At 44.4% G+C, this 24,067-nt stretch overlaps 1 protein-coding gene across 7 annotated transcripts in view; it reads left to right on the forward strand.

The window, feature by feature from the left end:
* The window catches only part of ATP6V1E2 (ATPase H+ transporting V1 subunit E2), a 75,647-nt gene that overhangs the window by 10,688 nt on the left and 40,892 nt on the right, over positions 1-24,067 (forward strand). For 2 of the 7 annotated variants that reach the window (XM_042246220.2, XM_027966879.3), the window contains one exon: positions 12,755-15,258. The exons of 2 other annotated variants lie outside the window; for them this stretch is intronic. In XM_042246220.2, coding sequence (XP_042102154.1) covers positions 12,858-13,538 — 681 coding nt within the window. In that variant the 5' untranslated portion in view covers positions 12,755-12,857 and the 3' untranslated portion in view covers positions 13,539-15,258. Of the gene's footprint in view, positions 1-125; positions 15,259-24,067 lie in introns of those variants that run through there. 3 more of the 7 variants (XM_042246221.2, XM_012172264.4, XM_060412208.1) reach the window with 2 other exon arrangements.

Here is a 24,067-nt window from a genome sequence, read left to right on the forward strand (position 1 = left end):
TTTCCACTGGGCACCAGAATGTGTATGTACGTATGCATCACGTATATGACAAGAATTTGACAAGCAACACTTAAGCTCACTACCTGTAATGAATTTTGGATTTTCTATTCCTTTTGGTTTCACAGCCCACACTTTGAAAAACCCTATCTAGGAGCTTTGTTTGCTGACTGGCTGGCTACCTGAATGGCAGCTGGAGAGCTCAGGACCACAAAGTGATGAAAACTCCTACAACTAAACAACAAAAGCAACCTGGTTTTTAAAATGGGCCTGAACAGACATTTCTCCAAAGAAAATACACAAATGCCCAATAAGCACATGAAAAGATGTTCGACATCACTAATCATTAGGAAAATGCAAATCAAAACTATAACGAGTACCACCTCACACCCATTAGGAAGACTTTTGTCAAAAACACAGAAAATAACAAATATTGATGAAGATATGGGGAAATTGAAATGCTTGTTGCATTGCTGGTGGGAATATAAAATGGTGGAGCCACTGTGGAAAATGGCACAGTTTCCTCAAAAAAGCAGAGCATTGCCACGCGATCTAGCAATTCCCTTTCTAGGTAAATACCTATAATAATTGAAGGCAATGACTGGAACAGATATTTGTACACCCACACAGAGGAATGTTATTCATATTAGCAAAAAGGTAGAAGCAACCCAAATGCCACTGACGGCTGCGCAAAATGTGACAGGTACATACAATGGGATGTTATTCAGCCTTACAAAGGAAGGAAATTCTGACAAGTGCTACAACGGGGATGAACCTTGAATACATTTTGCTAAGTGAAATAAGTCAGTCACAAAGGACAAATAATTCCACTCACAAGAGGTTTCAAGAGTGGTCAACTCTAGAAAAATGAGCATCAAAGAATTGATGCTTTCGAACTGTGATGTTGGAGCAGACTCTTGAGAGTCCCTTTGACTGCAAGGAGATCAAACCAGTCATTCTTAAAGGAAATCAGTCCTGAATATTCATTGGAATGACTGATGCTGAAGCTGAAACTCCAATACTGTGGCCACCTGATGTGAAGAACTGACTTGTTGGAAAAGATCCTGATGCTAGGAAAGATTGAAGGCAAGAGGAGAAGGGGACGACAGAGGATGAGATGGTTGGATGGCATCACCGATTCGATGGAAGTGAGTTTGAGCATGCTCCGGGAGTTGGTGATGGACAAGGAGGCCTGGCATGCTGCAGTCCACGGGGTTGCTAAGAGTCAGACATGCCTAAGCGAATGAACTGGACTGAACTGAGGGTGGTCAAATGCATAGAAACCCAAAGTAGTGCAGTGGTTGCCAGGAAATGTGGGAGGAAGGAATGAGGAGTTAATGTTTGATGGTACAGCATTCTGGAGGTGATTGGTGATGTCTGTTGTGAATGTATTTAATGCCACTGAACATTACTTAGTGGTTAAAATGACAAAAATTTGTTATGTATATTTTACCACAATAAGACAAAGAAAAAAGATAAAAGGATTTTACTTTTCAAATGGGATTTCCAGCTTCTCTAAAATATGAGAACCTGTGCCCCCAAGTCCCCATTTCCAAAAGACTCAGGCCCTTTAGGCAGGGATGAAACGGAGGTGTTTGTTTTGGAGGTGGGGGGAGCCACCACTGAAAGCCTTTAGCCATGCAACTTTGTAGCATATTGCTCTTGGGGAGAACTGGACTCCTTTGAAGCAACCTTCCTGCAGATGTGTGAAAAGGAAAAACTAAGCTGTAAATTCTTAATGTACATTATTTGGGGAAGAAATGTCTTTGACCCTACCTGATTCTCTCCTTTATATTACCTGCCTGCTTCTTTTGGGCATTAGCTTTCTCCAGTCCCAATCACAGCCTGCTTTGCCACTGGGATGGAGTTATTAGATTAAAACTGTATGTGTCCCCTTAGTTAGCAACTGAAGCAGAGATAAAGCTTTGTGAACACTTCGAATTTCCTCTTTGGGAGGACGGGTCTTTTAATTCCTCTCCTTTAATTCCAAACCAAATGAACTATGGCTGTTGCTCTCTCTACCCCAGCTGGCTCTGGAAGGAGCCGTGTGCTTCTCACCTGCTTTCCCACATCACATTGAGTTGAGCAGCTCAACCTTGTGGGTGGAGCTTCGGCAGGTGCTGCCGGGGCCAGACCCTGAGGCTTCAAACCTGCCAGCTCTTGTACCACATCTCCTTCCACCTGTTCTCACGTTCTTGTCCAAGCCCTCATCCATGCGGTCTCTTTGACCTGGCATTTACTTAAAGCCAGACTCACCAGCTTTCACCACCACGAGGCTAATCTTTCTTAACTCGGGTTTGGCCAAGTTACATCCCTACTCAAAACCTTTAATGGGTCTCCTTAGCCTCATGTCCTAGCCCTCAGTCTGACATTTCAAATCTTCCCCAATTGAGCTCCGACTTTCTAGACATCGCTCACTCCCACCGCCACTGGAGGCCTGTCTGCTGCTGCTGATCCAATCTGTTCTCTGCGCTCAGACCTCCTACACATTCCTAGCACAGTGCCTCTGCCCACAGCGTTCTCCCTGTCTAAAGACTCTGATTTTCTCTTCCTGCGTCTCAAAAGTGTCTGTCCTTCAATGCCCGTCTGTGCTTCTCCCTCCTAGGTTGACCCTTTGCCCAGAAGACCACTCCTACTGCAGTCTGCAGCCACTGTGTCCTCTGCTTGCTCTTTTTCCTTCCTACGTTGGGTCCTGGTACCTTCTACATTTCTGAGCCAGAGACCTTCTGGAAACCCCAAGGCATTGCTTCAAGTCAGGTATCCCTAACAGCTTGACTGATTCTTATCTATTTGGAAAACTCTCCTTCATGAATATACCAACTTGCTACCTTTTCCAAGTGGTGGTGATGGTTTAGTCACTAAGTCGTGTCTGACTCTTGAGACCCCGTGGATTGTAGCCCGCCATGCTTCTCTGTCCATGGAGTTCTCCAGGCAAGAATCCTGGAATGGGTTGCCATTTCCTTCTCCAGGGGATCTTCCTGATCCAGGGATAGAACCTGGGTCTCTTACATTGCAAGTGGATTCTTTATCAATTGAGCTACCAGGGAAGTGACCTGCATCTAAAGCATTTGTTGTCACTAATGGTGTGTTTCAAACCGCCCACTACATAGTTTAACGGTTGCAGAGCAATTTATTATAAAAGAGCCCATGGTGAACTTGGGAGGGGGGTTTTAGGCATTGGATCCCTTCATTTGCTTAGCCCCCCCTTTTTTTTTTGCTATATATTTATTTGGCCATGTCAGGTCTTAGTTTTGGCATGTGGGATCTTTAATTGCAGTGTATGGGATCTAGTTCCCTGATCTGGGATCTAGTTCCCTGATCTGGGATCGAACACTGGCCCCCTGCATTGGGAGCTTGGCGTCTTAGCTGGTGGACCACCAGCGAAGTCCTCACCTAGCTGTCTTGGAGCTGCTGATTGCTAACAGGCCACCCTGTAGTGTGACTTCCTGTTGACCTGTTGGTCCCCCCATGACATCATGGGCTTGGGAGGCAGGGCTGGTGTTTGCTTGTTCTTTATCTCTAGTGCCTACATAGTGCCTGGCATGTAGTGGATGTTCAGCAAATATTTGTCCAGAGACAGAAAAGGAGACACCCCCTTTCCACATATTGAGTATTTTAAACCCCACAAAGAAGTCCTTATTTTTCCAAATTTCCTCACCCACTTCCTGGGCCCTGCAAGTTGCCCCGTGCACCCTTCCCTTGCTCACTCTGTCATCTCTAAGTGTCTGGAGGCCCCGGTTTGGTGCTGTTTGTCTTTAAAACAGGGAGCCCAGACCTGGACACATGACCCCTCAGACTTACAAATCCCAGCTGGAATGAGGAACAGTAGCATCAGGGTCTGGACAGGGCTCCAGGCTGACGGACACATTTGGCTCCTCAAGCATGCCTGCCTTCCCTCCTCCCTCTCGTGGTGAGGATTCTCCAAGGTGCACACAGGCTCCTGTAGGTGAGGACTGGTGAAGAGAGATTTCCAAGCCCACACTTCCTCTAAGAACACCTCTCATGCCTATGAATATAAAATCATCAGTTTTAAAATGTCTTCACCCCAAGGTCATAAGGAGGGGTTTCTGGGGGTGCTGGTAATGTCCTTGTGCTTGACCTGGTGCTGGTTACTGCATGTTTGCCTCCTAATAATTCATTAAGCTATATACTTTTCTGAATGTGTGTTATAATTCACGATTAAAAAAATGTACTCCCCCCACCCCAGCCTCAAGCCTTTAATCCAATCAATTCATGTTTAACAAGTGCCTGTCTGCATCCAACCCCTGCTAGAGAAGGAGATTTTTGTCCTCAAGGAATTTCCTGGAGGAAGCAAGGTAACTGGAGCATCAAAAGACTGTGAATTATATCTGGAAAATAGGCCATGCTGTCATTTTGAGGAGGAGTCCAGAGGTCAAGGAGGTAGTGGGACTCACACTGGGCTGAAGATGTAGATGTGATTTAGTTAAGTGGAGAGAAGCAGAGGAAGGCTGTTTAGCTGAGGGAACTGTGTGATCACAAGCTACGTGACTTAGGTAGGGCTGAGCCTGCTGTGTCCGGGGGGCAGTGAAGAGACCTTGGTATTGAATAGTTTATGGGAGTAAGACTGTCTTGAGACCTCTAGTGCTGTCCCCTACCAAGCATGGGCAGGACAGATGCCACTTACAGTGCAAGCCTGCCTTGTGGGACGGGAGAGTCCTGTGCCCTCGTGCAAGAGCAGACATGTATGTTTCATATTTCGTAGCTCCTTTTCACTGTTTTGGTTGAGCCACAGGCTCATGTGAGTTCATAATCCCCATTCCAGACAGACTGGAAGTTACATCAGCCAGATGCATTATACGGGCAGCCGTGTTCCTGCGGAGACACTTGCTCAATTCCTGACTTTTAGCCCTACCCCACCCTGCAGCTGCTTCCAAGTCCCAGCACCGAGAGACTGATTAGAAGTGGGAGTCCCAGAGGAGGTATGAGAACTCGGGACTGCAGTTTCAGGGACTGTTGTTACAGGCTGTGAGATGACTCCACCTCACCCCCAGCCCAAGAGCCCTGAAATTCTAGGACTTCACCTCCCATCACCAAGGATATGGCTGGCCACCTGAGACCACGAGTGAATATGCCGTGAAGCCCTGGGAGGTTCTCGAGCTTCTTGCAAGGCTACTAAGTTTAATACAAGGAAGCAAGACTAGGATGTGTTTCTACTTACTTTTGAGAATGGAAATCAAAGCAGTCATAAGTACTCTGTACATACACAGAGGGACGATGATGAGGCTTAAAGCAGAGGAGAAGAGCCAGTTATAAAGTAGTAGCAGTAGTAGTAATGACGCTGATGATGATGGTAACTACCAAGCATGACGATTAACTATGTGCTTAGCATTATGCTAAACACTCAGTTCTTTCATTTTAGCCTCACAATAATCCTATGATGTGCATGCTATATTATTTCCATTATACAGATGAGGAAACGGAGCCTTCAAGGCATGAGCTGATTCCCCAAAGTCATACAAATGTTAAGTGTAGAACGAGGATCTCAATTCAAGCAATCTTACTCCAGAAGATTACTTACACTGTGGAAGCCAGTGATGCCCCCTTTAAGCCCTGTCTGGACTTGGAGAGGGTGTCCTCGCTTATGGACCAGAGTGTGCCAGCGCCTGTGGCCAGCGTGCCATTCTTAGAGACCATCTGGCACATTTTGTTTGCCCTGGTTTCTCACTAGACAACTTTTGCATTTGGCTTCCCATGTGACTCACATACAGAGAAAGAGGGCCATGACCTGCCAGCTTGACGGCTGTATTTTTCATTAGTAAATTAATAAACTGGCTGCCTGGGTTCACATACATATCTGTTTCTGATGGTTTGGTTAAGGTGAGCCCACCCCAGAGTTGAAGCCCACCGTATGCCAACTTAATTGAGATTCTGGGTCTGCAAGCACAGCCCCCAGCCCAGGCCTGTGTGCCAAGGAAATTCCTCTTGGCCTCCTTTTGGCGGGCTTGGCTCGCCTTCCCCAGTGACAGCCTGGCTCTTTCAATTTGAGCTGCCAGGTCAGACTGAGAGGGTCGTCTGCAGAAGAAGGAAGCAACAGTGCCAGGTTCCAGTAGGTGTTCCAAGTTCCACATTCCGCCTGCAGACACCCGGCGCCAGAGCAAAGGCTGGCCCTTGGCGGGGGGCTGGTAAGGATTTGTCTGGTACATTTTTTTCCTCTACACACTTAACCTGCAACTTCCTGCATCTCCCCCTCTCTGTCTTTCATTTACAGTGGCTCTCAAAGCTGGTGATCAGCAGGGTTACCCAGAGAGCCTTAAAAAAAAAATTAATGGACTTGTCTTATTTAGGAACAGAGAATGTTTTGCTCTGTTTACAAAAGCGAAGTTTAAGGAAAATTGCATCCTAAAATAATGGAGAATGGATGGGCTAAATTATTTTCTTTTTAACTTCTGATGACAGTTTGCAAAGTTGAACCCAAAGTCTTGGTCTTTGTCATGAACATGGGTGTGTTTTTCCAACAAGCTTGGTGAGTGGTACATCTTTCAGGAACAGCATTCTTTTTTTTTTTTCCAGTTAAAAAAAAAACAGGTAACATAAAGTCTACCCTCCTAACAAAAAATTTAAGTGTACAGTACAGTACTAGCTATATACGCATTGTTGTATAGCCAATTTCTAGGACTTTTTCATCATGCATGATTGAAACTCTATACCAATTAAACAGCAACTTCCTGATTCCCCACCATTCAGCCCCTGGAAACCATCATTATACTTTCTGCTTCTATGAAGTTGATTCTTAAGATACCTCATTTAAGTGTAATCAGGTAGTATTTTTCCTGTGACTGACCTGTTTCACATTGCATAATAGTGTCCTCAAGGTTCATCTATGATATAGCATATGACAGAATTTCCTTGTCATATTAAGGCAAAATAATGTTTCATTGAATGTATATACAACATTTCCTTTATCCATTCAATCATTAATTGACATTTAAGTTGCTTCTACCTCTTGGTTATTGTGAGTAGAGCTCCAGTGAACATGGGAATGCAAATATCTCTTTTGAGATCCCATTTTCAATTCTTTTGGGTAAATCTCCAGAGGTGAAATTGTTGGATTATATGGGATTCTTTAATCCAATTTTTGTTGATTTCTGTGTAAGATAAGGGCCCAATTTAATTCTTTTGCCTGAGGATGTTTAGTTTTCCTAGTATCATTTGTTAAAGAGATTGTCCTTTCCCCATTGTGTAGTCATGGCACCCTTGTTGAAGATCATTTTATTGTGTTTGTGTGGGTTTATTTCTAGGATCTGTATCCTGTTATATTGATCTCTCTACCAGCACTATACTGTTTCGATTACTATAGGTTTGTAATATATTTTGAAGTTAGGAGTGTGATGCCTCCAGTTTTGTTCTCTTTCAAGACTGTTTTTGCTGTGAAGGATTCCTTGTGGTTTCATATTAATTTTAGGGTTGTTTTTTCTATTTCTTAAAAAAATGCCATTGGGCATTTGATAGAGATTGTATTGAATTTGTAGATCGATTTGAGTAGCATGAACAGTATTAAGTCCTCTAATGAACATAGGTTATCTTTCCATTTATTTTTGTCATTAAATTCTTCCAACAGTAATTTGTAGTTTTAAGTGTTCAAGTATTTAGCTTCCTTGGTTAAATTTAGTCACAGTATTTTGTTCTTTTTGATGATATTATAATTGGAATTGTTTTCTTAATTGTCTTTTTAGATTATTCATTTTAATATTATAGGAACAATTGATTTTTGTATGTTGATCTTGTATGTTTCCAATTTTGGTGTCTTTCTCTTGTTTAATTGCTGTGACTAGGACTTTCAATTCTATGTTGAATAAAAGTGGCACGAGTGGGCATCCTTGCCTTATTCCTGATGTTAGAAAAATAGCTTTCATTTTTTCACTGTTGAGTATGAATGATGATGTGTGCTAAGTCAATTCAGTCGTGTCCGACTCTTTGTGACTCCATGAACCATAGCCCTCCAGGCTTCTCTGTCCATGGGTTTCTCCAGGCAAGAATATTGGAGTGGGTTGCCATTTCCTTCTCCAGGGGATTTTCCCGACCCAGGGATTGAACTCATGTCCCTTATGTCTCCTCCATTATAGGTAGGTTCTTTACCTCTAGCGCCACCTGGGAAGCCAGGTGAATGATGTTAGTTGTGTACTTTTCATATATGACCTGCATTATATTGAGGTGATTTCATTCTATTCCTACTTTGTTGGTTGTTGTTTTTTTTTTAAAATCATGAAAGTGTGTCTAACTTTCTCAAATGCCTTTTCTGCATCTATTGAAATGATCATGTGATTTTATCTCTCATTCTATTAATGTGGTATATTGCACTGATTGATTTTTGCATGTTGAATGATCATCTGTCTGATCCTTGATTTTTATATGTTGAACCATCCTTGCATTCTAGAGATAAATCCCTCTTGGTCATGGTGTATAATTCTTCTAACGTGCTCTTGAATTTAGTTTGCTAATATTTTGTTGAGGATTTTTACATCTGTGTTCATCAAGGATATGGGGCTTCAGTTTTCTTTTCTTTAGTGTCTTTGGCTTTGTTATCAGGGTAATTATTGTTGTTCAGTTGCTCAGTCACGTCCAACACTTTGTGACCCCATGGACTGCAGCACACCAGGCTTCTCTGTCCTTGACCATCTCCCCAGGCTTGCTCAAACTCATGTTCCTTGAGTCGATGATGCCATCCAACCGACTCATCCTCTGTCATCCCCTCTTCTCCTCCTACCTTCAATCTTTCCCACCTTCAGGGTCTTTTCCAGTGAGTTAGTTCTTCTCATCAGGTGGCCAAAATATTGGAGCTTCAGCTTCAGTATCTGTCCTTCCAGTGAATATTCAGGGTTGATTTCCTTTAGGATTGACTGGTTTGATCTCTTTGCAGTCCAAGGGACTCTCAAGAGTCTTCTCCAGCACCACAGTTCAAAAGCATCAATTCTTTCGTGCTCAGCTTTCTTTATGGTCCAGCTCTCACATCCATACATGACTACTGGAAAAACCGTAGCTTTGACTATATAGACCTTTGTTGGCAAAGTGCTTTTTAATATGCTGTCTAGGTTTGTCATAGCTTTTCTTCCAAGGAGCAAGCATCTTTTAATTTCATGGTTGCAGTCACTGTGTGCAGTGATTTTGGAGCCCAAGAAAAAATGCTGACCTCTTAAAGTGAATTTGGAGGTGCTCCCTCCTCTTCCATTTTCTGGATGAGTTTGTAAGGAGTTGACATTGATTTTTTAATTTTTTTTTGGTAGGGTTCTCCTTTGAAGTTTTCTGGTCCTGGGGTTTTTTCATTGGGAGGTTTTGATTACTGATTCAATCTCCTTACTTGTTATAGCTATGTTCAGATTTTCTATTTATATTTTGTCTTGGTAGGTTGTATGTATCTCGGAATTTATCCATTTTCTTTAGGTTTTCCAATTTGTTGGTATATGGTTGTTCATAGTAATCTCTTATAATCCTTTTTATTTCTGTGGCACCATTAGTAATGTCTTCTCTTTCATTTTTAATTTTATTTGAGTCTTCTCTTTTTTTCTTAGTCTAACTAAAGGTTGTCAGTTTTATCATTTCAAAAGCTCTTAGTTTTATTGATCCCCCCCCCCATTTTTCTATTTCACTTATTTTTGCCCTAATTTTTATTGTTTCCTTCTGCTAATTTTGGGCTTAGTTTTCCTAGGTCCTTAAATGTGTAAAATTAGACTGCTCATTTGAAAATTTTCTTCTTTTTTAAAAAAATATGCATTTTATTTTTGGCTGTGCTGGGTCTTTGTTGCTGTGAGCAGGCTTCCTCTAGTTGCAGTGTGCAGGCTTCTCATTGTGTCGGCTTCTCTGGCTGTGGAGCGCAGGCTCTAGAGAGTGCAGACCTCAGTAGCTGTGGTGCACCGGCTTAAGTCATCATGAGGCATGTGGAATCTTCCTGAACCAGGGATTAAACCTGTGTGTCCTGCATTGACAGGCAGTTTCTTAATCACTGGACCACTAGGGCAGTCCTTTCTTCTTTTTAATTGTAGGCTTTTAATGCTATAAACTTATTTCTTAACACTGCTTTTGCTACATCCCAAGTTTTGGTATGTTGTATTTCATTTTTGTTTGTCTCAAGATATTTTCTAATTTCCCTCTTGATGTATTCTTTGAGCTATTGGTTGTTCAAGAGCATTTTAATTTCCACATATTTGTGAAATTTCCATTTTTCCTTCTGCTACTGATTTCTAGTTTCATTCCATTGTGGTCAGAAAAGATACTTGGTGTGATTTCAGTCTTTTTCAGTTTGTTAAGACTTGGTTTGTGACCTAACATGTAATCTGTGCTGGAGAATGTGAAAATTGTGCTTGAGAAAAATGTGTATTTTGCTGCTGTTTATGGAATATTTTCTGTTAGGTCTGTTTGATCTATATCATTGTTAAAGTCCTCTGTTTCCTTATTGATCTTCTCTCTGGACATTTTATTCATTATTGAAAATGGGATATTGAACTCTCTCACTATTATTGTGTTCCTGTCTATTACTCTTCCGTCCTGTCAGTGTTTACTTCATATATTTGGGTAGTCTGCTGTTGGGTACATATCTATTTATAGTCATTATATCTTCTTGTTGAATTGACCTTTATTATTATGAAGTGTCTTTCTTTTACTCTTATGACAGTTTTTTGCATGAAGTATATTTCACATAACTCAAGTACGGCCATTCCTGCTCTCTTTTGGTTACCGTTTGCACAGACTCTCTTTCTCTGCCTTTTCACTTGAAAGTAAAAGGATATGTGTTTCACAGTCTATGTGTGTTCTTAAAGTGAGTCTCCTGTAGACAGCATATGACTGGATCTTGTTTTGCTTTTAATTTCGTTTAGCCCCTCTACAGCTTTTGATTGTGCAGTTTAATCTGTTTATGTCTTAAATAATTCCTTGCGCTGTTGCCGGTTTTTTCACTGTTTCCTGCCTGTCTTCTCGCATTTTTTGTCCCTCTCGCTGTCTCCATCTTTCACTGATTCGTTTTAGAGACGTGATTTGGTTGGCTTTTCAGTTTTGCTTGTGAATCTGGATGTCCATTGCCTTCCTCAGATTTGGGGAGTTTGGAGTCATTATTTCTTCAAATAAGCTTTCTGCTCCTTTCTTTCTTTCTCCTCACCTTCTGGGACTTCCCTACTGCATATATTAATCCACTTGATGGTGTTCCATATGTCCCTAGACTTTCTTCACTTAAAAAAAAAATTTTGCTTCTCCAACAATAATGGATAATTTCAAATGGCCTATCTTTGAGTTTGCTGATTATTTCTTCTCCATAATCAAGTCTGTTGTTGAACACCTCTAGTGAATTTTTCAATTCAGCTATTATATTCTTTCGCTTCAAATTTTGTTAGTTTCTTTTTAATATTTTTTGCCTCTTTATTGCTAGCCTTATTTTTTCATATGTCATTTTAAAAATTTCATTTATCATTTGCCGGGGCTCATTAAGCATCCCAGAGAGTCTTTTTTTTTTTCTTTTCCATTATGGTTTATTACAGAATATTGAATATAGTTGCCTATGCTACACAACAGGACCTTGTTGTTTAACCATGCTATATATAATAGTTTGCCTCTGCTAGTCCCAAACTCCCAATCCAGCCCTCCCCTGCGTCCCATCCACCTTAGCAGCCGCAAGTATGTTCTCTATGTCTGCGAGTTTCTTTCTTTTTTGTAGATAAGTTCATTTGGGTCGTATTTTAGATTCCACAGATAAGTTATATATATGATATTTGTCTTTCTCTTTCTGACTTACTTTGCTTAGCTTGATAATCTCTAAGTCCATCCATATAGCTGCAAATGGCATTATTTCATTCTTTTTTATGACTAACTAATATTCCATTGTATATATGTGTGTGTGAATATATATATACCACATCTTTTTTCCATGCATCTGTTTATGGGCATTTAGATTGTTTCCATGTCTTGGCTTTTGTGAATAATGCTGAAATGAACTTAGAGGTGCAGGGATCTTTTCACATTATAGTTTTGTCTGGATGTGTGCCCAGGAGTGGGATTGCTGGATCATCTGGCAACTTTAGTTTTTTGAAGAACCTCCATACTGTTCTCCATAGTGACTACACTAATTTACAGTCCCACTAACAGTGTAGGAGGGCCCAGAGAGACTTAAAGATATGAATTCCCACCCAGACCCTACAGGCAAAGATTCTAATTCAGTATTCTGGAGTGGGGCCTGGAAAGCTGTATTCCTGAAAGGTCCACAGGTGATTTATACATACATCTAGGTTTGGAAACCACTTCCAGTTAAAGGATTACCATCACCCTCTCCCACCTCCAGTTCTCTCCAGGATGCCACCATCTGTCCACGAGTATTGTGTCTCTTTGTATCATTGGAAGCACTAAAGATCTTTCTTTTTCTAGGCAATCTTCCTGGATTGAATCCTGTTTAACCACAAGTTTCTTATGATTCCCCCAGCCCTCTCCAACCTGAAATGCGCCTACACTTTCCATTTTTGTATTAATTTGGCCTTTCCATTCTCTCCACTTGTTATCTGTGATTGAGCCATTGCTGGCTAGAAATCTTTTGTCTTGATCATCTCATAGTATTTGATGACAAAAAGGTGGTGAGTGTAGTAGAAACGGAACTCTGGGAACCCAAGTTTGAGTCTGATTCTACCAGGGTATGACCTTGGACAAGTTGCTTTCCCTGTCTGGGCTTCAGTTTCCTCATCTGTGAAATGAGTCGTGAATAAGTGGTCTCTGTGATCGTTCCCTTTGGACCCTAACTCTATCCTTCCTTCCCTACACTCCACAGCTCAGAAAGTGGAGTTCCAGAAACATACCTGAAATTCTGCCCTAAGTCAGAGGAACCAGAGGGTCCACCAGTTCTTCCTCTACCTCTCTTTCCAGGAGCAGCCATGGCCCTGAGTGATGTCGATGTGCAAAAGCAGATTAAGCACATGATGGCTTTCATTGAGCAGGAAGCTAATGAGAAGGCCGAAGAAATAGATGCCAAGGCTGAGGAAGAGTTCAACATTGAGAAAGGACGCCTTGTGCAAACCCAGCGACTGAAGATTATGGAGTATTATGAGAAGAAAGAGAAGCAGATAGAGCAGCAGAAGAAAATCCAGATGTCTACCATGAGGAATCAGGCAAGGCTGAAAGTCCTGAGAGCCCGAAACGACCTCATCTCAGAGTTGCTGAATGATGCAAAGCTGAGACTCAGCCGGATTGTGACAGACCCAAAATTTTACCAGGGGCTGCTGGATAAACTAGTGCTCCAGGGTCTGCTACGACTGCTGGAGCCTGTGGTGATTGTACGCTGCAGGCCACAGGACCACCTCCTGGTGGAGGCTGCAGTGCAAAGAGCCATCCCCCAGTACACCTCAGTCTCCCACAGATGTGTGGAAGTTCAAGTTGACAAAGAGGTGCAACTGGCTGCAGACACAACTGGAGGTGTGGAGGTCTACAGTAGCGATCAGAGAATAATGGTTTCTAATACTCTGGAAAGTCGACTGGATCTCTTATCTCAACAAAAGATGCCAGAAATACGAAAGGCCTTGTTTGGAGCCAATGCCAACAGGAAGTTTTTTGTATAAGCCTCTGGAAAGTGAAGCTCCTGTTGAACTTCTAAGCTGTAGAAGTATAACTTATTAGGGCAAAGCAAACTGGTAATATCTCCTCCTCTGTTTTGCCCTGGGATTAGTCTAACTTTATGAAATACTCTGACTAGCTAAAGGCATTATACTTTGGAATAAAGCCTGACTTAATGCTTATAAATCTAATTCCATTTTCTCTATACATTCTAGAGCTCCTGGTCAATTCTACAGTCTGGGCTGAAAGAAATAGAGACATCTGCTCGTTAGCTCATCTTTCAGCTGAGAGTGAATGGTAATCTTGATGTATGCGTCTGGGTGTCCTAAATTTAATACGTAGTTGAAGTGTGTTTTTCTTCTTTTGTTTCAGCTTCTTGTTCTTATTTTACTTAATAAGTTTTAGACCTCTTTTTCAAGGAGGGCCTGGCAACCCACTCCAATATTCCTGACTGGAGAATCCCCTGGACAGAGGAGCTTGGTGGGCTACAGTCCATAGGGTCGCAAAGAGGGGGACACGACTGAAGCGACTTAGCATGCATGCCTGCACAGAACTGTTTTTCTTGTGTCAGGGGTCAACTTCATGGGCATATGATGAGTGCAGTCACACAGAGCTCCATGCTCAGAATTGCCCAGCAGTTGGGGTCTACAACAGAGGGTGAGATGGTTGGATGGCATCACCGACTCGATGAACATGAGTTTGAGTAAGCTCCAGGAGTTGGTGATGGACAGGGAATCCTGGCAGTCCATGGTGTCACAAAGGGTCAGACATGACTGAGTGACTGAACTGAACTGAATTGGGGTCTACTGCTTGGTAGCTAGCCGTCTTGAAGTTCTTACTTTTATCTTTGAATGTGTGCTTTATGAGTGAAGTCCAGTAGGACTTCGGTGCACGTGCTGGGGGCTTGGGCCTTGGCTCACGTGTGCAAGTACTAATTCTTGAAGTCTACGCATCTTTCTGGGATGCGTAGTGGGTTCTTGACCACCCACTTCTCAGCTCGCTGGTACTCTGAGATCCTGCCTTCCTCTCCCTAAACCAGTGAACACTAATGCCCTCTGCCCCTGGTTAGGGCCCAGTGTATGCAGGGAAGGTCTGTATCCTTCATAGGAGCTTAGGGCTGGACATAATGGTGGCCATCTCTGCCCCAGGTTGGCAGCTTCATGGCACATCCAGCAGGGAACTTGGTGAGCATGGGTTTCTTACCCACCAGATACTGAGCACATCTCAGTGTGGAAGTAATGACCCTGGGATTCACCTGCCTACTGTGAATTGGATCAGCCAGCTTATTGGGATGGGAGATGCGTGGCTTGACTTCCCTGACACTTGGCAGAACACATAGATCTGGGGACTGGTGGGAAGGAGGGCATAACATTTGTTAGGGTTGCTGGGCCTGAGTCTCAGGGTGGGACTTCCAGAAGCTTATGAGGATCTGTTCTTGCCTTGTAAAGTGCCCTGTGCCTGATGGAGTCCTCCATTAGACAAATCAGTGCACGGGGGAGCTTGGGCTCATCTCTTGTTGCCACTTGGATGCATCTTCTGGGAGAAGCCAAGAAATACAGTCATTTTGGTGATTCTCCATATGGGCATTGCACAGTATAAAGATAAATGATTCATGCTAAGGATTTTATATTGTAATTTTTGTTTACCCAGACATTAAATAGCAAATAAACACCATGACAAGCTGAAAGAGAGACTGGAGAAATAAATAAAAAGCTTTATAAGTATTTCTGTGCCTTTAACTGTACTTTGGGCTTCTCTGATAGTTCAGTTGGTAAAAAATCCGCCTGCAATGCAGGAGACCCTAGTTCAATTTCTGTATTGGGAAGATCCGCTGGAGAATGGATAGGCTACCCACTCCAGTATTCTTGGGCTTCCCTTGTGGTTCAGCTGGTAAAGAATCCGCTGGCAATGCGGGAGACCTGGGTTTGATCCCTGGATTGGGAAGATCCCCTGGAGAAGGGAAAGGCTACCCACTCCAGTATTCTGGCATGGAGAATTCCATAGACTATATATAGTCCATGGAGTTGCCAAGAGTCAGACGCAACTGAGCGACTTTCACTCACTCAACTGTAATTTAAAATTTTAAAAAGTGTTTTTAATTTATTTTTTGTCTGTGGTATATCTTTGTTGCTGCATTTGAGGGCTGCTTCCTAATTGAGGTACGCGGGCTTCAGTAGTTGAAGGGCACAGGCTCAAGCACACAGGCTCAGTGGCTGTAGCATGGGGGCTTAGTTGCCCCATGGCATGTGAGATCTTCCCAGACCAGGGATCGAACCCATGTCTCCTGCATTGCAAGGTGGATTCTACCACTGGACCACCAGGGAAGCCCTAACTATACTTTTGAACAAAGGATACCACAGTTTCATTTTACATTAGGCCCCATAAATTATGCAGCTGGGTTCTGCCTGTGTATGGTGACTTAAAGTCTAATTTATGCCTGAGTATGATTTTTGTATTAAAATAGAAGTGTTTTGAAGAAAAGAACCCTCAAGAAATTCTACCAAGGGCAAAGCTTGGCTTGTGTGGTCAGGAATTTATAAGTAACAGAAATCCCATGAAGCTCACAACCAGAATAGGAGGCAGGCTATCCATAAAGAGGGTCACCTCACAGAAGCTTGGGACAGGCATCTGTCATAGTCTCAGGGGAGGGCTAGAACTGAGTATCAGAAAGCTTTATGAAGTCCTCTAGGTGGTTACTTCATTCTCCTTTTTAAAGAATGACGTTTTACTGTCCATTTTAGATGGTAGAGTTTGCATTCCCCATACACTTTATATCCCAGAGTCTACGTGCTGTGGGCTTCCCTGGGGGCTCAGTGGTAAAGAATCTGCCTGCAATGCAGGAGATGCAGGCTTGATCTCTGAGTCAGGAAGATCCCCTGCAGAAGGGCATGGCAACCCGCTCCAGTATTCTTGCCTGCAGCACCTCCATGGACAGAGGAGCCTGGAGGGATCCATGGGGTCACAAAAAGTCAGACACGACTGAGCAAGTAAGCATGAATGCACTACATGTAGTTTCAGAAGCAAATTTGCTTTTCTTAGAGTCAGTTCCTCTTTTCTGAGAAGGAGTCCATTTGGCCCAGCTCAAATCAGATGTCCATCTCCAGTCCAGTTGGTGTCTGGGGTCAGTTCTATGAGAAAAGGGTGTCTTTGTTAGCTGGACAGACTCCTTAAAAGATGTCATCTTTGTGGGCCCTTTTGAATTGCAAGCTCAGTCATTCATTGAAAATTTTCTGAATACCAGGAATGAGCTAGGCACTGTGCTGCTCGGCTGCAAAGAATACCATCTGGCCCTGTTCTTTCACTAGTTACAGACATATTCACAAATGATAACTTGGTGATGGAGCAATGCAGAAGTGCTGTATACAGCATGCTGTAGAAATACAGTAGTAGGTGGGAGGAAAGGGTCACAGGAGGCTCTGGGGTGTTGGCGGTTGAACTGGGGAAAAACTTCAGGTAAAGGTGGGAGTGGGGGGTGGGGAGAGCATTTGGAAAGTCCCTGAGATGTGTAAAAGCAAGTTGTGTTTGAGGACCTGTGTGTAGTTCAGTGTGATGGAGTGTGGGAGTGACAGGAAGTGACATGGATGAGGCTGAAAAGATGGACGGGGCCTGATTACATGGTGCTGTGTGCCCTGCTCAGCAATTAGATGAATTCAGGTAGGGGAGGCAGGGTGTAGGTAATGAGAGGTCATTGAAGGACTTTATTTATTTTAAATATTTGACCAAACTGCGTGGCATGCGGGGTCTTAGTTCCCTCACCAGGCATCAAATCCACACCCCCTGCATTGGAAGGGTCTTAACCACTGGTCCACCAGGGAAATCCCAGAGAGCTGGACTTTCAAAAGATTCTTCTAGCGCCACAGTATGTGGAGGACACTTTGGAGAAAGGGAGAGACCGCAGGCAGGGGCCCCGTCAGAAACTGTTCATCAGCCCAGGTGAGAGATGACAAATAATCTCCCCATCTTTTTGGTGAGGTAGGTTAAATTCTTTGATACACAGGCTGGAAGAGGTCAGCGTCAGTGACCTGTGTCCTACCCACTGTCAGCTCCCTTCCTTCCCTCCCAATAAATCCTTTCACTTGTCCAGGGCTTGAGACTTTCCATCACAGTTTCACACCATCTGACAAGTCCCATTGGACAACTCCCCAGCCCACCCCCTTTTCTCCCAGCCATCATTCCTGGCCCAGCAAAGAAAGCATTCTGTTCCCAGCTACCTGAGCCCCCTGCCGCCTCCCCTTCTGGAGACTCTAACCCCACTTCAAGCTCTATAACCCAGGAGTATCTGATCCCCTGGCCAACCCCAGTTCTGACCCTCTGAGTTGGTCTCAATCCATTATTGGGGCCCCAATGATCATCCATGTCCCCCAGATTGACATGAATTCATCTCCTCTGCAAATTCATTGTAATGAAAGGTTTGGGGGAAAGTTGAGAGCTTTACAAAATTTCTCCCAGTCCCACTTCAATGTCTCTGTTTCCTGAAATGTCTCTTCCAGAACTGCCTGATAGTATCTCTCTCTCCCCAGCCTCCTTCTCAGCCTCTCAACCTGCGTGTTCCAGTCTACACCGTCATAATGTCCCCTCCACAAAACAAAAACTGGTGGTGGACCAAGCCTGCCCTCCCAGCCCCTGGTTGCCAGGAACCACAGCCCTGGTTGATGAGCCCTTCCCCCTCATTGCCTTTATTTCCGGTCAGCAGCTTTGTCTGCTTGGCCCACCATCTTTTCCAACACAGCTCTTTGTGGGCAGAAATGTGTCTTCATCCTTCTCTGGTCCCTGCTGCCCTATTGTTTTAATGCTGATACTGGGGGTACACGTTGTAGGGTCTGAACAAACATTTATGCTTGTTACAGTCTTCTGCCCTGGCCTGGTGCTGGTTTCTGGATGGGGGCTTCCAGCATCTGTCTCCTCTTCAACAATGGATTGTGCCATAGAAAGGGATGCTTAGATGAGGTGAGGGCCAGGCAAAGGATGCCCACCCTGTAACACAGGGATGGTGTTTGATAAGAAAATCCCTCTCTCCCGCTCCTGGCGGGGAAGGCTGCAGATGCGTGGAGTGTGAACTCAATCAAGACTCAATTCAGTCAGAGTTGGTTCCTCCTGGACAAATCTGGGTTTTATTGCGTTCCTTCCCTCCCTGGGAAACAAACAGGGGGAGGGGCTTGCTTTGGACCTGGGTGTGGAGGTATGGGGCTGTGGATGAGCTAAGTCCACCGCCATGAAGGGGCACCTTTCTGTAGCCCCCAGGCCTACCCTCGACCTGCGGGGGTAGGTTGCTGATCAACATCCTGTCCTTTCCAGCAGCTGCACTGCTGTCCAGATCTTTGCTTTAGAAATGTTTGCACTGGGCACTTTGTTCGATACCTGCTACACGTTATTATTGTTAACCATCTTACCCTCAAGAAGGCGTGTTCCACGTACAAGTTCCTCAGTGCCTGTGAGCCAGAAGGAGCAAACTGTTACAACCGCAGGCAGGCACAGCCCTTCCTCACTGCTCTCCTCATTAACACTTCCTGCCGAGGTGCAAGGGAAGCTGTTTGCTGCTGACGCAGTCCCAGGCTGTGCTCCAGCCGAGGCTGTTCTGCAGGCTCACTCCCTGCTCTGGGAGAACTGGGGGGAGCTGAACATCAGGTAGCCAGGCCCTGCCCCTCACTGAGGCCTGCTGCCCCAGGAAGGCCAGGATAACTTGGTGGATGGAGAGTGTGGATTTCGTTTGGAGCCTGAGCTGCCTGGAGAGCCGGAAATGGAGAGGGAGCTTTGCACACATGCTAGTATTTCGGAAAGTTGTGCAGGGCTTCCTCTCTGTCTCTAGGGTTCCAGGAACCCCTGAAGGGATCAGCAGACCTATACTGGGCCAACCCTAACCCCCACGCGTCTGGAGAGCCAGTGCAGCCCTTCATTGGACTCCCCAGGGAGATGCTCAAGTCTTACCCCCTTCCTCTCTTCTCTGCATCCTGTCCATTCCTTCCCGGCCCATTACTCTGACATGATGCCTGTTCATGGACAACACTGTGCATGCTCAGTCACTTTATTCATGTCCGACTCTTTGCGCCCCCGTGGACTGTAGCCCAGCAGGCTCCTCTGTCCATGGGATTCTCTAGGCAAGAATACTGGAGTGGGTTGCTATGCCTTCCTCCAGGGGATCTTCCCGACCCAGGGATCAAACCCCCATCTCTTATGTCTCCTGCATTGGCAGGTGGGTTCTTTACTACTAGCGCCCCTAGAAGCCCATTGACAGCACTAGGAAGGACTGAATCTCTCCTGCCACTCCTACCCTCCTAAGCTCTGCTCTTCCCACACCCCTTAAGCGCTGTTCTAAAGCATGATAAACCCTCACTTTGTCACAGCACCCTAGCTTTCCTGCACAACCTCACAGCTCACCTCGTGGTCTTTTCCTGCAGTATGGGACCCCTTTCACTATAAGGCAAGCTACTGCATTCTCTTTGCAGATGCAGCAAAATGGATCCCCAGTTCAGAGAGAGTCTTGGCAGACCTTGGCCCAGCTCACCACCCACTCCTGTATACTCTTGGAGTGATGGAATGGAGCACATATTTTTTTTTTCCCCCACTGGGAAATGAGCCCATAGAGGGTGATGTTTGACTCATCCTGGCTGCTACCAAGCCTGAGTGGATTCATGTGCCAAAGATGACACAAGATCTAGAACTTGAAGGGATCTCAAAAACCAAGTGTTCATTTGAATCTGAGGCTCAAAGGAAGCAAGAAAGTAGTCCTGGGTCATAGTCAGCTAATAAGACTCTTGGGACTACAAGCCAAAAACCTGATAAGACCAGGTTGTTGTCATTCATTTTCATGAAAAACTTAGTGTATAGGAACTCCAAAACTTTGACTCCCAAGAAGACAAATATGTTAGCAAATACACACCTATAGCTGGTTCCTTGGAGAATCCTTCGTTTCTCTCTCCCAGGGTGTCTGTCCTCAGAACACAGAGGTCCAATGAAGGTCCACAGAGGAGATGTACCAAGGGAGGGGGTGAATGTATAAGGGATGTGACTTGAGGGGGCCTAGGGTTAGACTGGGGCCCTGGGTGAGGTCAGGGCACTGGGGACATGTTGGGGAGCAGAGTGGGTGGGAAGGTGGGCTTATCACACAGCACCTAGCCAGAATAGGTGCTCATGAACCTCTGTAAAAGAAAGAAGCGAGGGTGGGAGGGAGAAGAGGAGAAAGTGGAAGCAAGCTGCATTGGGCTCAGTTGAAAGGAGGGAAGCAATAGGGAGCGTGTGAAGATTCTCATCTTTTCTCCTTTGGAATTTGAGCTCTGAGTGTTCACTCAGTTACATTCTGAGCAGCAGATCTCTTTTTCGTTCATTCATTCCACAAATATGTATTGGCTGGTTCCCAATGTCAGGCGCTCTGCCAGGCACCACATCCCGTTTAGTGAGCAGGGCAGTTAAGCCCCAGGTTTTACAGAGGAACCTGCTGTGGAGGAGGGTGGGGCACAAGTGGAAGGGGTCAGGGCTGGGGTGGTGGGGATACTGGCTACGCTGAGCAGGCAGACAACTGGTGACTTGGGTTGATCTAAGTACTATGGAGAAGTAAAAGTTTATGCTTAGGTAGGGAGCAGAGGGAAACAGGAGGAGGCAGCTGTGCATCCAGCAGGGTGAGGGGAAGGGGACAGAAAGGATGGATGTTCTGAGCAGAGGGACCCACAGTGTAAGGCACCAGGCAGAGACAGCTCTGCTGGGTTGAGGAGCAGAGAGGAGGTCAGTGGGGCTTCACTGAGTGAGTGAAGGTGAGAGAGAAGGGACAGGGCCAGATCCCATGTGACACTTACAGAATCTGAATTTATTCTAAATACAGTGGGAAGCCACTGAGGGTTTGCAAGCATGGAATGGACATTTCATTTTAGTAACTCCCTGCTTCTCTGTTAGATCCCCAGCACAGCATTTGCACCTCTTTACTCAAAAGAAATCCCACAGACCCCATGGAAATAGGAAAACAAACACCCAGTTATCATCAGCTCAGACCAATGGACAGGTCTCTCTATAGGCAAGATTTTTTTCCCCTCAAAGCCTCTTTGTAAATAGCACTTGGGGCCAGTCGTTTCCCTTTTCTTTACAGAAAGTATCATTACCTTACCCTTTGTCTTCAGTAGCAGGAACTGCTCACATTCAGGTGTTCCATGCCTTCTGTTCCAGTTTGGGGACAAATGCTTAAATGTACTGTTTACGGAAATCACCCTATCCAAGCACTACCGCCTCCCGTTCTTCTGACTAGGACCCTCCCCCGACATCACGATTGATAAATCTAGACTTTCATCCCCCTCTTAACTTTTTGTGCCATTACCTTGCCCATGGAAATCCTTTGGTTTTCTTTTAGCTCTTTAGAGCACATGCACCCTGCTGGACCTCTTGAGTCGTATGTCTGTCTGACTCCTCCTGCCTTCTGGAAGCTTTCCCCACTGGGCCCTGGACTTGTCACGCCCCTGGACTCAGCCCATTGGTTTGTTTTCTGTGCTGTGGAGTTTGAATTTGTTTCTCTGGAGGAGTAATTGCTGCCTTGCCTGTGACATCCACATTTTCCTTACCTTGAGTCATAAGGGTCACCTGATCCCCAAAGGAGAGGGGACTGCGGACAGGGTACTGGCTCTGGATCCATGACGACAGGAAGATCTGATCAGTGGGAATGGCACTGGATATATCTTGAATGAATTAATGAAGCCTGGCTCTGTGGAGTTGTGGCCTGGTCTCTGACTAATTCCTTTGTGCTTTGGATTGGGCTTACTCCTGCTCAGTCTGGCTGTGACCCTGGCAAGTCACATCTCCTTCTGTTACATGAGGGACCAGGACCTGATTCCCTGGGGTTCCTCAGCCCCTCCAGTTCCCTACTGCTGGCTTGGCCTGGTGTCTCTGAGACTTGACCTCTTCTGATCTCTCTCTCTTTTTTTTTGATTGAAGTATAGTTGATTTACAATGTTAGTTTCAGATATATAGTAAAGTGATTTTATTTATTTATTTATATATAAAAGAAAAAATATATATCTGTATATGTATTTTTCTTTTTCACATTCTTTTCCATTTATAGGCTAGTTATAAGATATTGAATATAATTCCCAGTGCTATATAGTAGGTTCTTGTTTATCTATTTTATGTATAGTTTTTGTATCTGCTAATCCCAAACTCATAATTTGTCCCTCCCCCCCTTCCCCACCTGTTTCCCATTTGGTAACATAAGTTTGTTTTCTATGTCTGTGAGTCTATTTCTGTTTTGCAAATAAGTTCATTTGTATCTTTTTTTTTAGGTTCCACATATAAACGATATCATATGATATTTGTCTTTGTCTGACTTACTTTGCCTCAGTATGATCATCTCTAGGTTCATCCATGTTGCTGCACGTGGACTTATTTCATTCTTCTTTATGGCTGAGTAATATTCAATTGTATATGTTATATATATATGCTGTATTTTCTTCATCCATTCTTCTGTTGATGGACATTTAGGTTGCTTTCACGTCTTGGCTAATGTGAAGAGTGCTGCTCTGAACACTGGGTATATATCTTTTTGAATTAGAGTTTTTGGTCTTCCATATATATGCCCAGCAGTGGGATTGCTAGATCCTATGGTAGCTCTATTTTTAGCCTGAAGGAACCTCCATGCTGTTTTCCATAGTGGCTGCTCCAATTTACATTCCCACCAACAGTACGGGAGGGTTCCCCTTTTTCCACACCTGCTCCAGCATTTGTTATTTGCAGACTTTTTTTTTTTTTACTTTATAATCCTGTATTGGTTTTGCCATACATTTTAATAATGGCCATTTTGACCAGTGAGGGGGTACCTCATTATAGTTTTGATTTGCGTTTCTCTAATAATTAGCGATGTTGAGTGTCCTTTACTGTGCCTGTTGGCAACCTGCATGTCCTGATGCTCTTTCCAGGCTTGCTTGTCTGGTGCCTGTCTAGTTTGCAACTAACCTTGGACAAATGCTGGCCTATGGGGCCCCTGATCCTCCTCCTCTGGGGACTCTTGGTGAGACTGTACTCCAGACGGTGTGGGGGAGGGTAAACTACACGTCTATTGGCCTCTCTCTCCATCCAAGACCAAGGCATGTTCCCAGGGAGCCTGTTTTGGGGGACATGGCTGGCTGTGTGTGTTGGGGGTGGAGGAGTTTGGAGTGTTGGGGGAAAGCCTTAGGCCTTAGACATTCCCATTCTGAAGACAGAGAGGAGAAATAGAGCCTGTTCCTTGCCCCCAGGCTCTTGCTCACTGGAGAGAATCTACACTTAGATCTCAGAGTTGGGGGTCTTAATCATTGTTTTTATTCTCCAGGCAGCACCATCAGCCTTTGCATCAGGAAATTGGTGTGGTTTATAGGCCAGAGCTCTGGGGTTATAGGCTCCGGTCCCAGGGTTGCCGTGCATTTACTAGTTAACTCCAAGTAACTCATTTGCCATCTTAATGCCTTAACTTTTCCATGGGTAAAATGAGAAAGAGCCTAGTCTCATTGGGGTGTTCTGGCAATGAAGTGAGATAGAACAGAAAGCATTCTGGAAAGGTAAAAAAGATTCCCATGTGCTCTGTGCT

The sequence above is a fragment of the Ovis aries genome, chromosome 3, assembly GCF_016772045.2.
Source record: "Ovis aries strain OAR_USU_Benz2616 breed Rambouillet chromosome 3, ARS-UI_Ramb_v3.0, whole genome shotgun sequence".
Classification (NCBI taxonomy): Eukaryota; Metazoa; Chordata; class Mammalia; order Artiodactyla; family Bovidae; genus Ovis; species Ovis aries.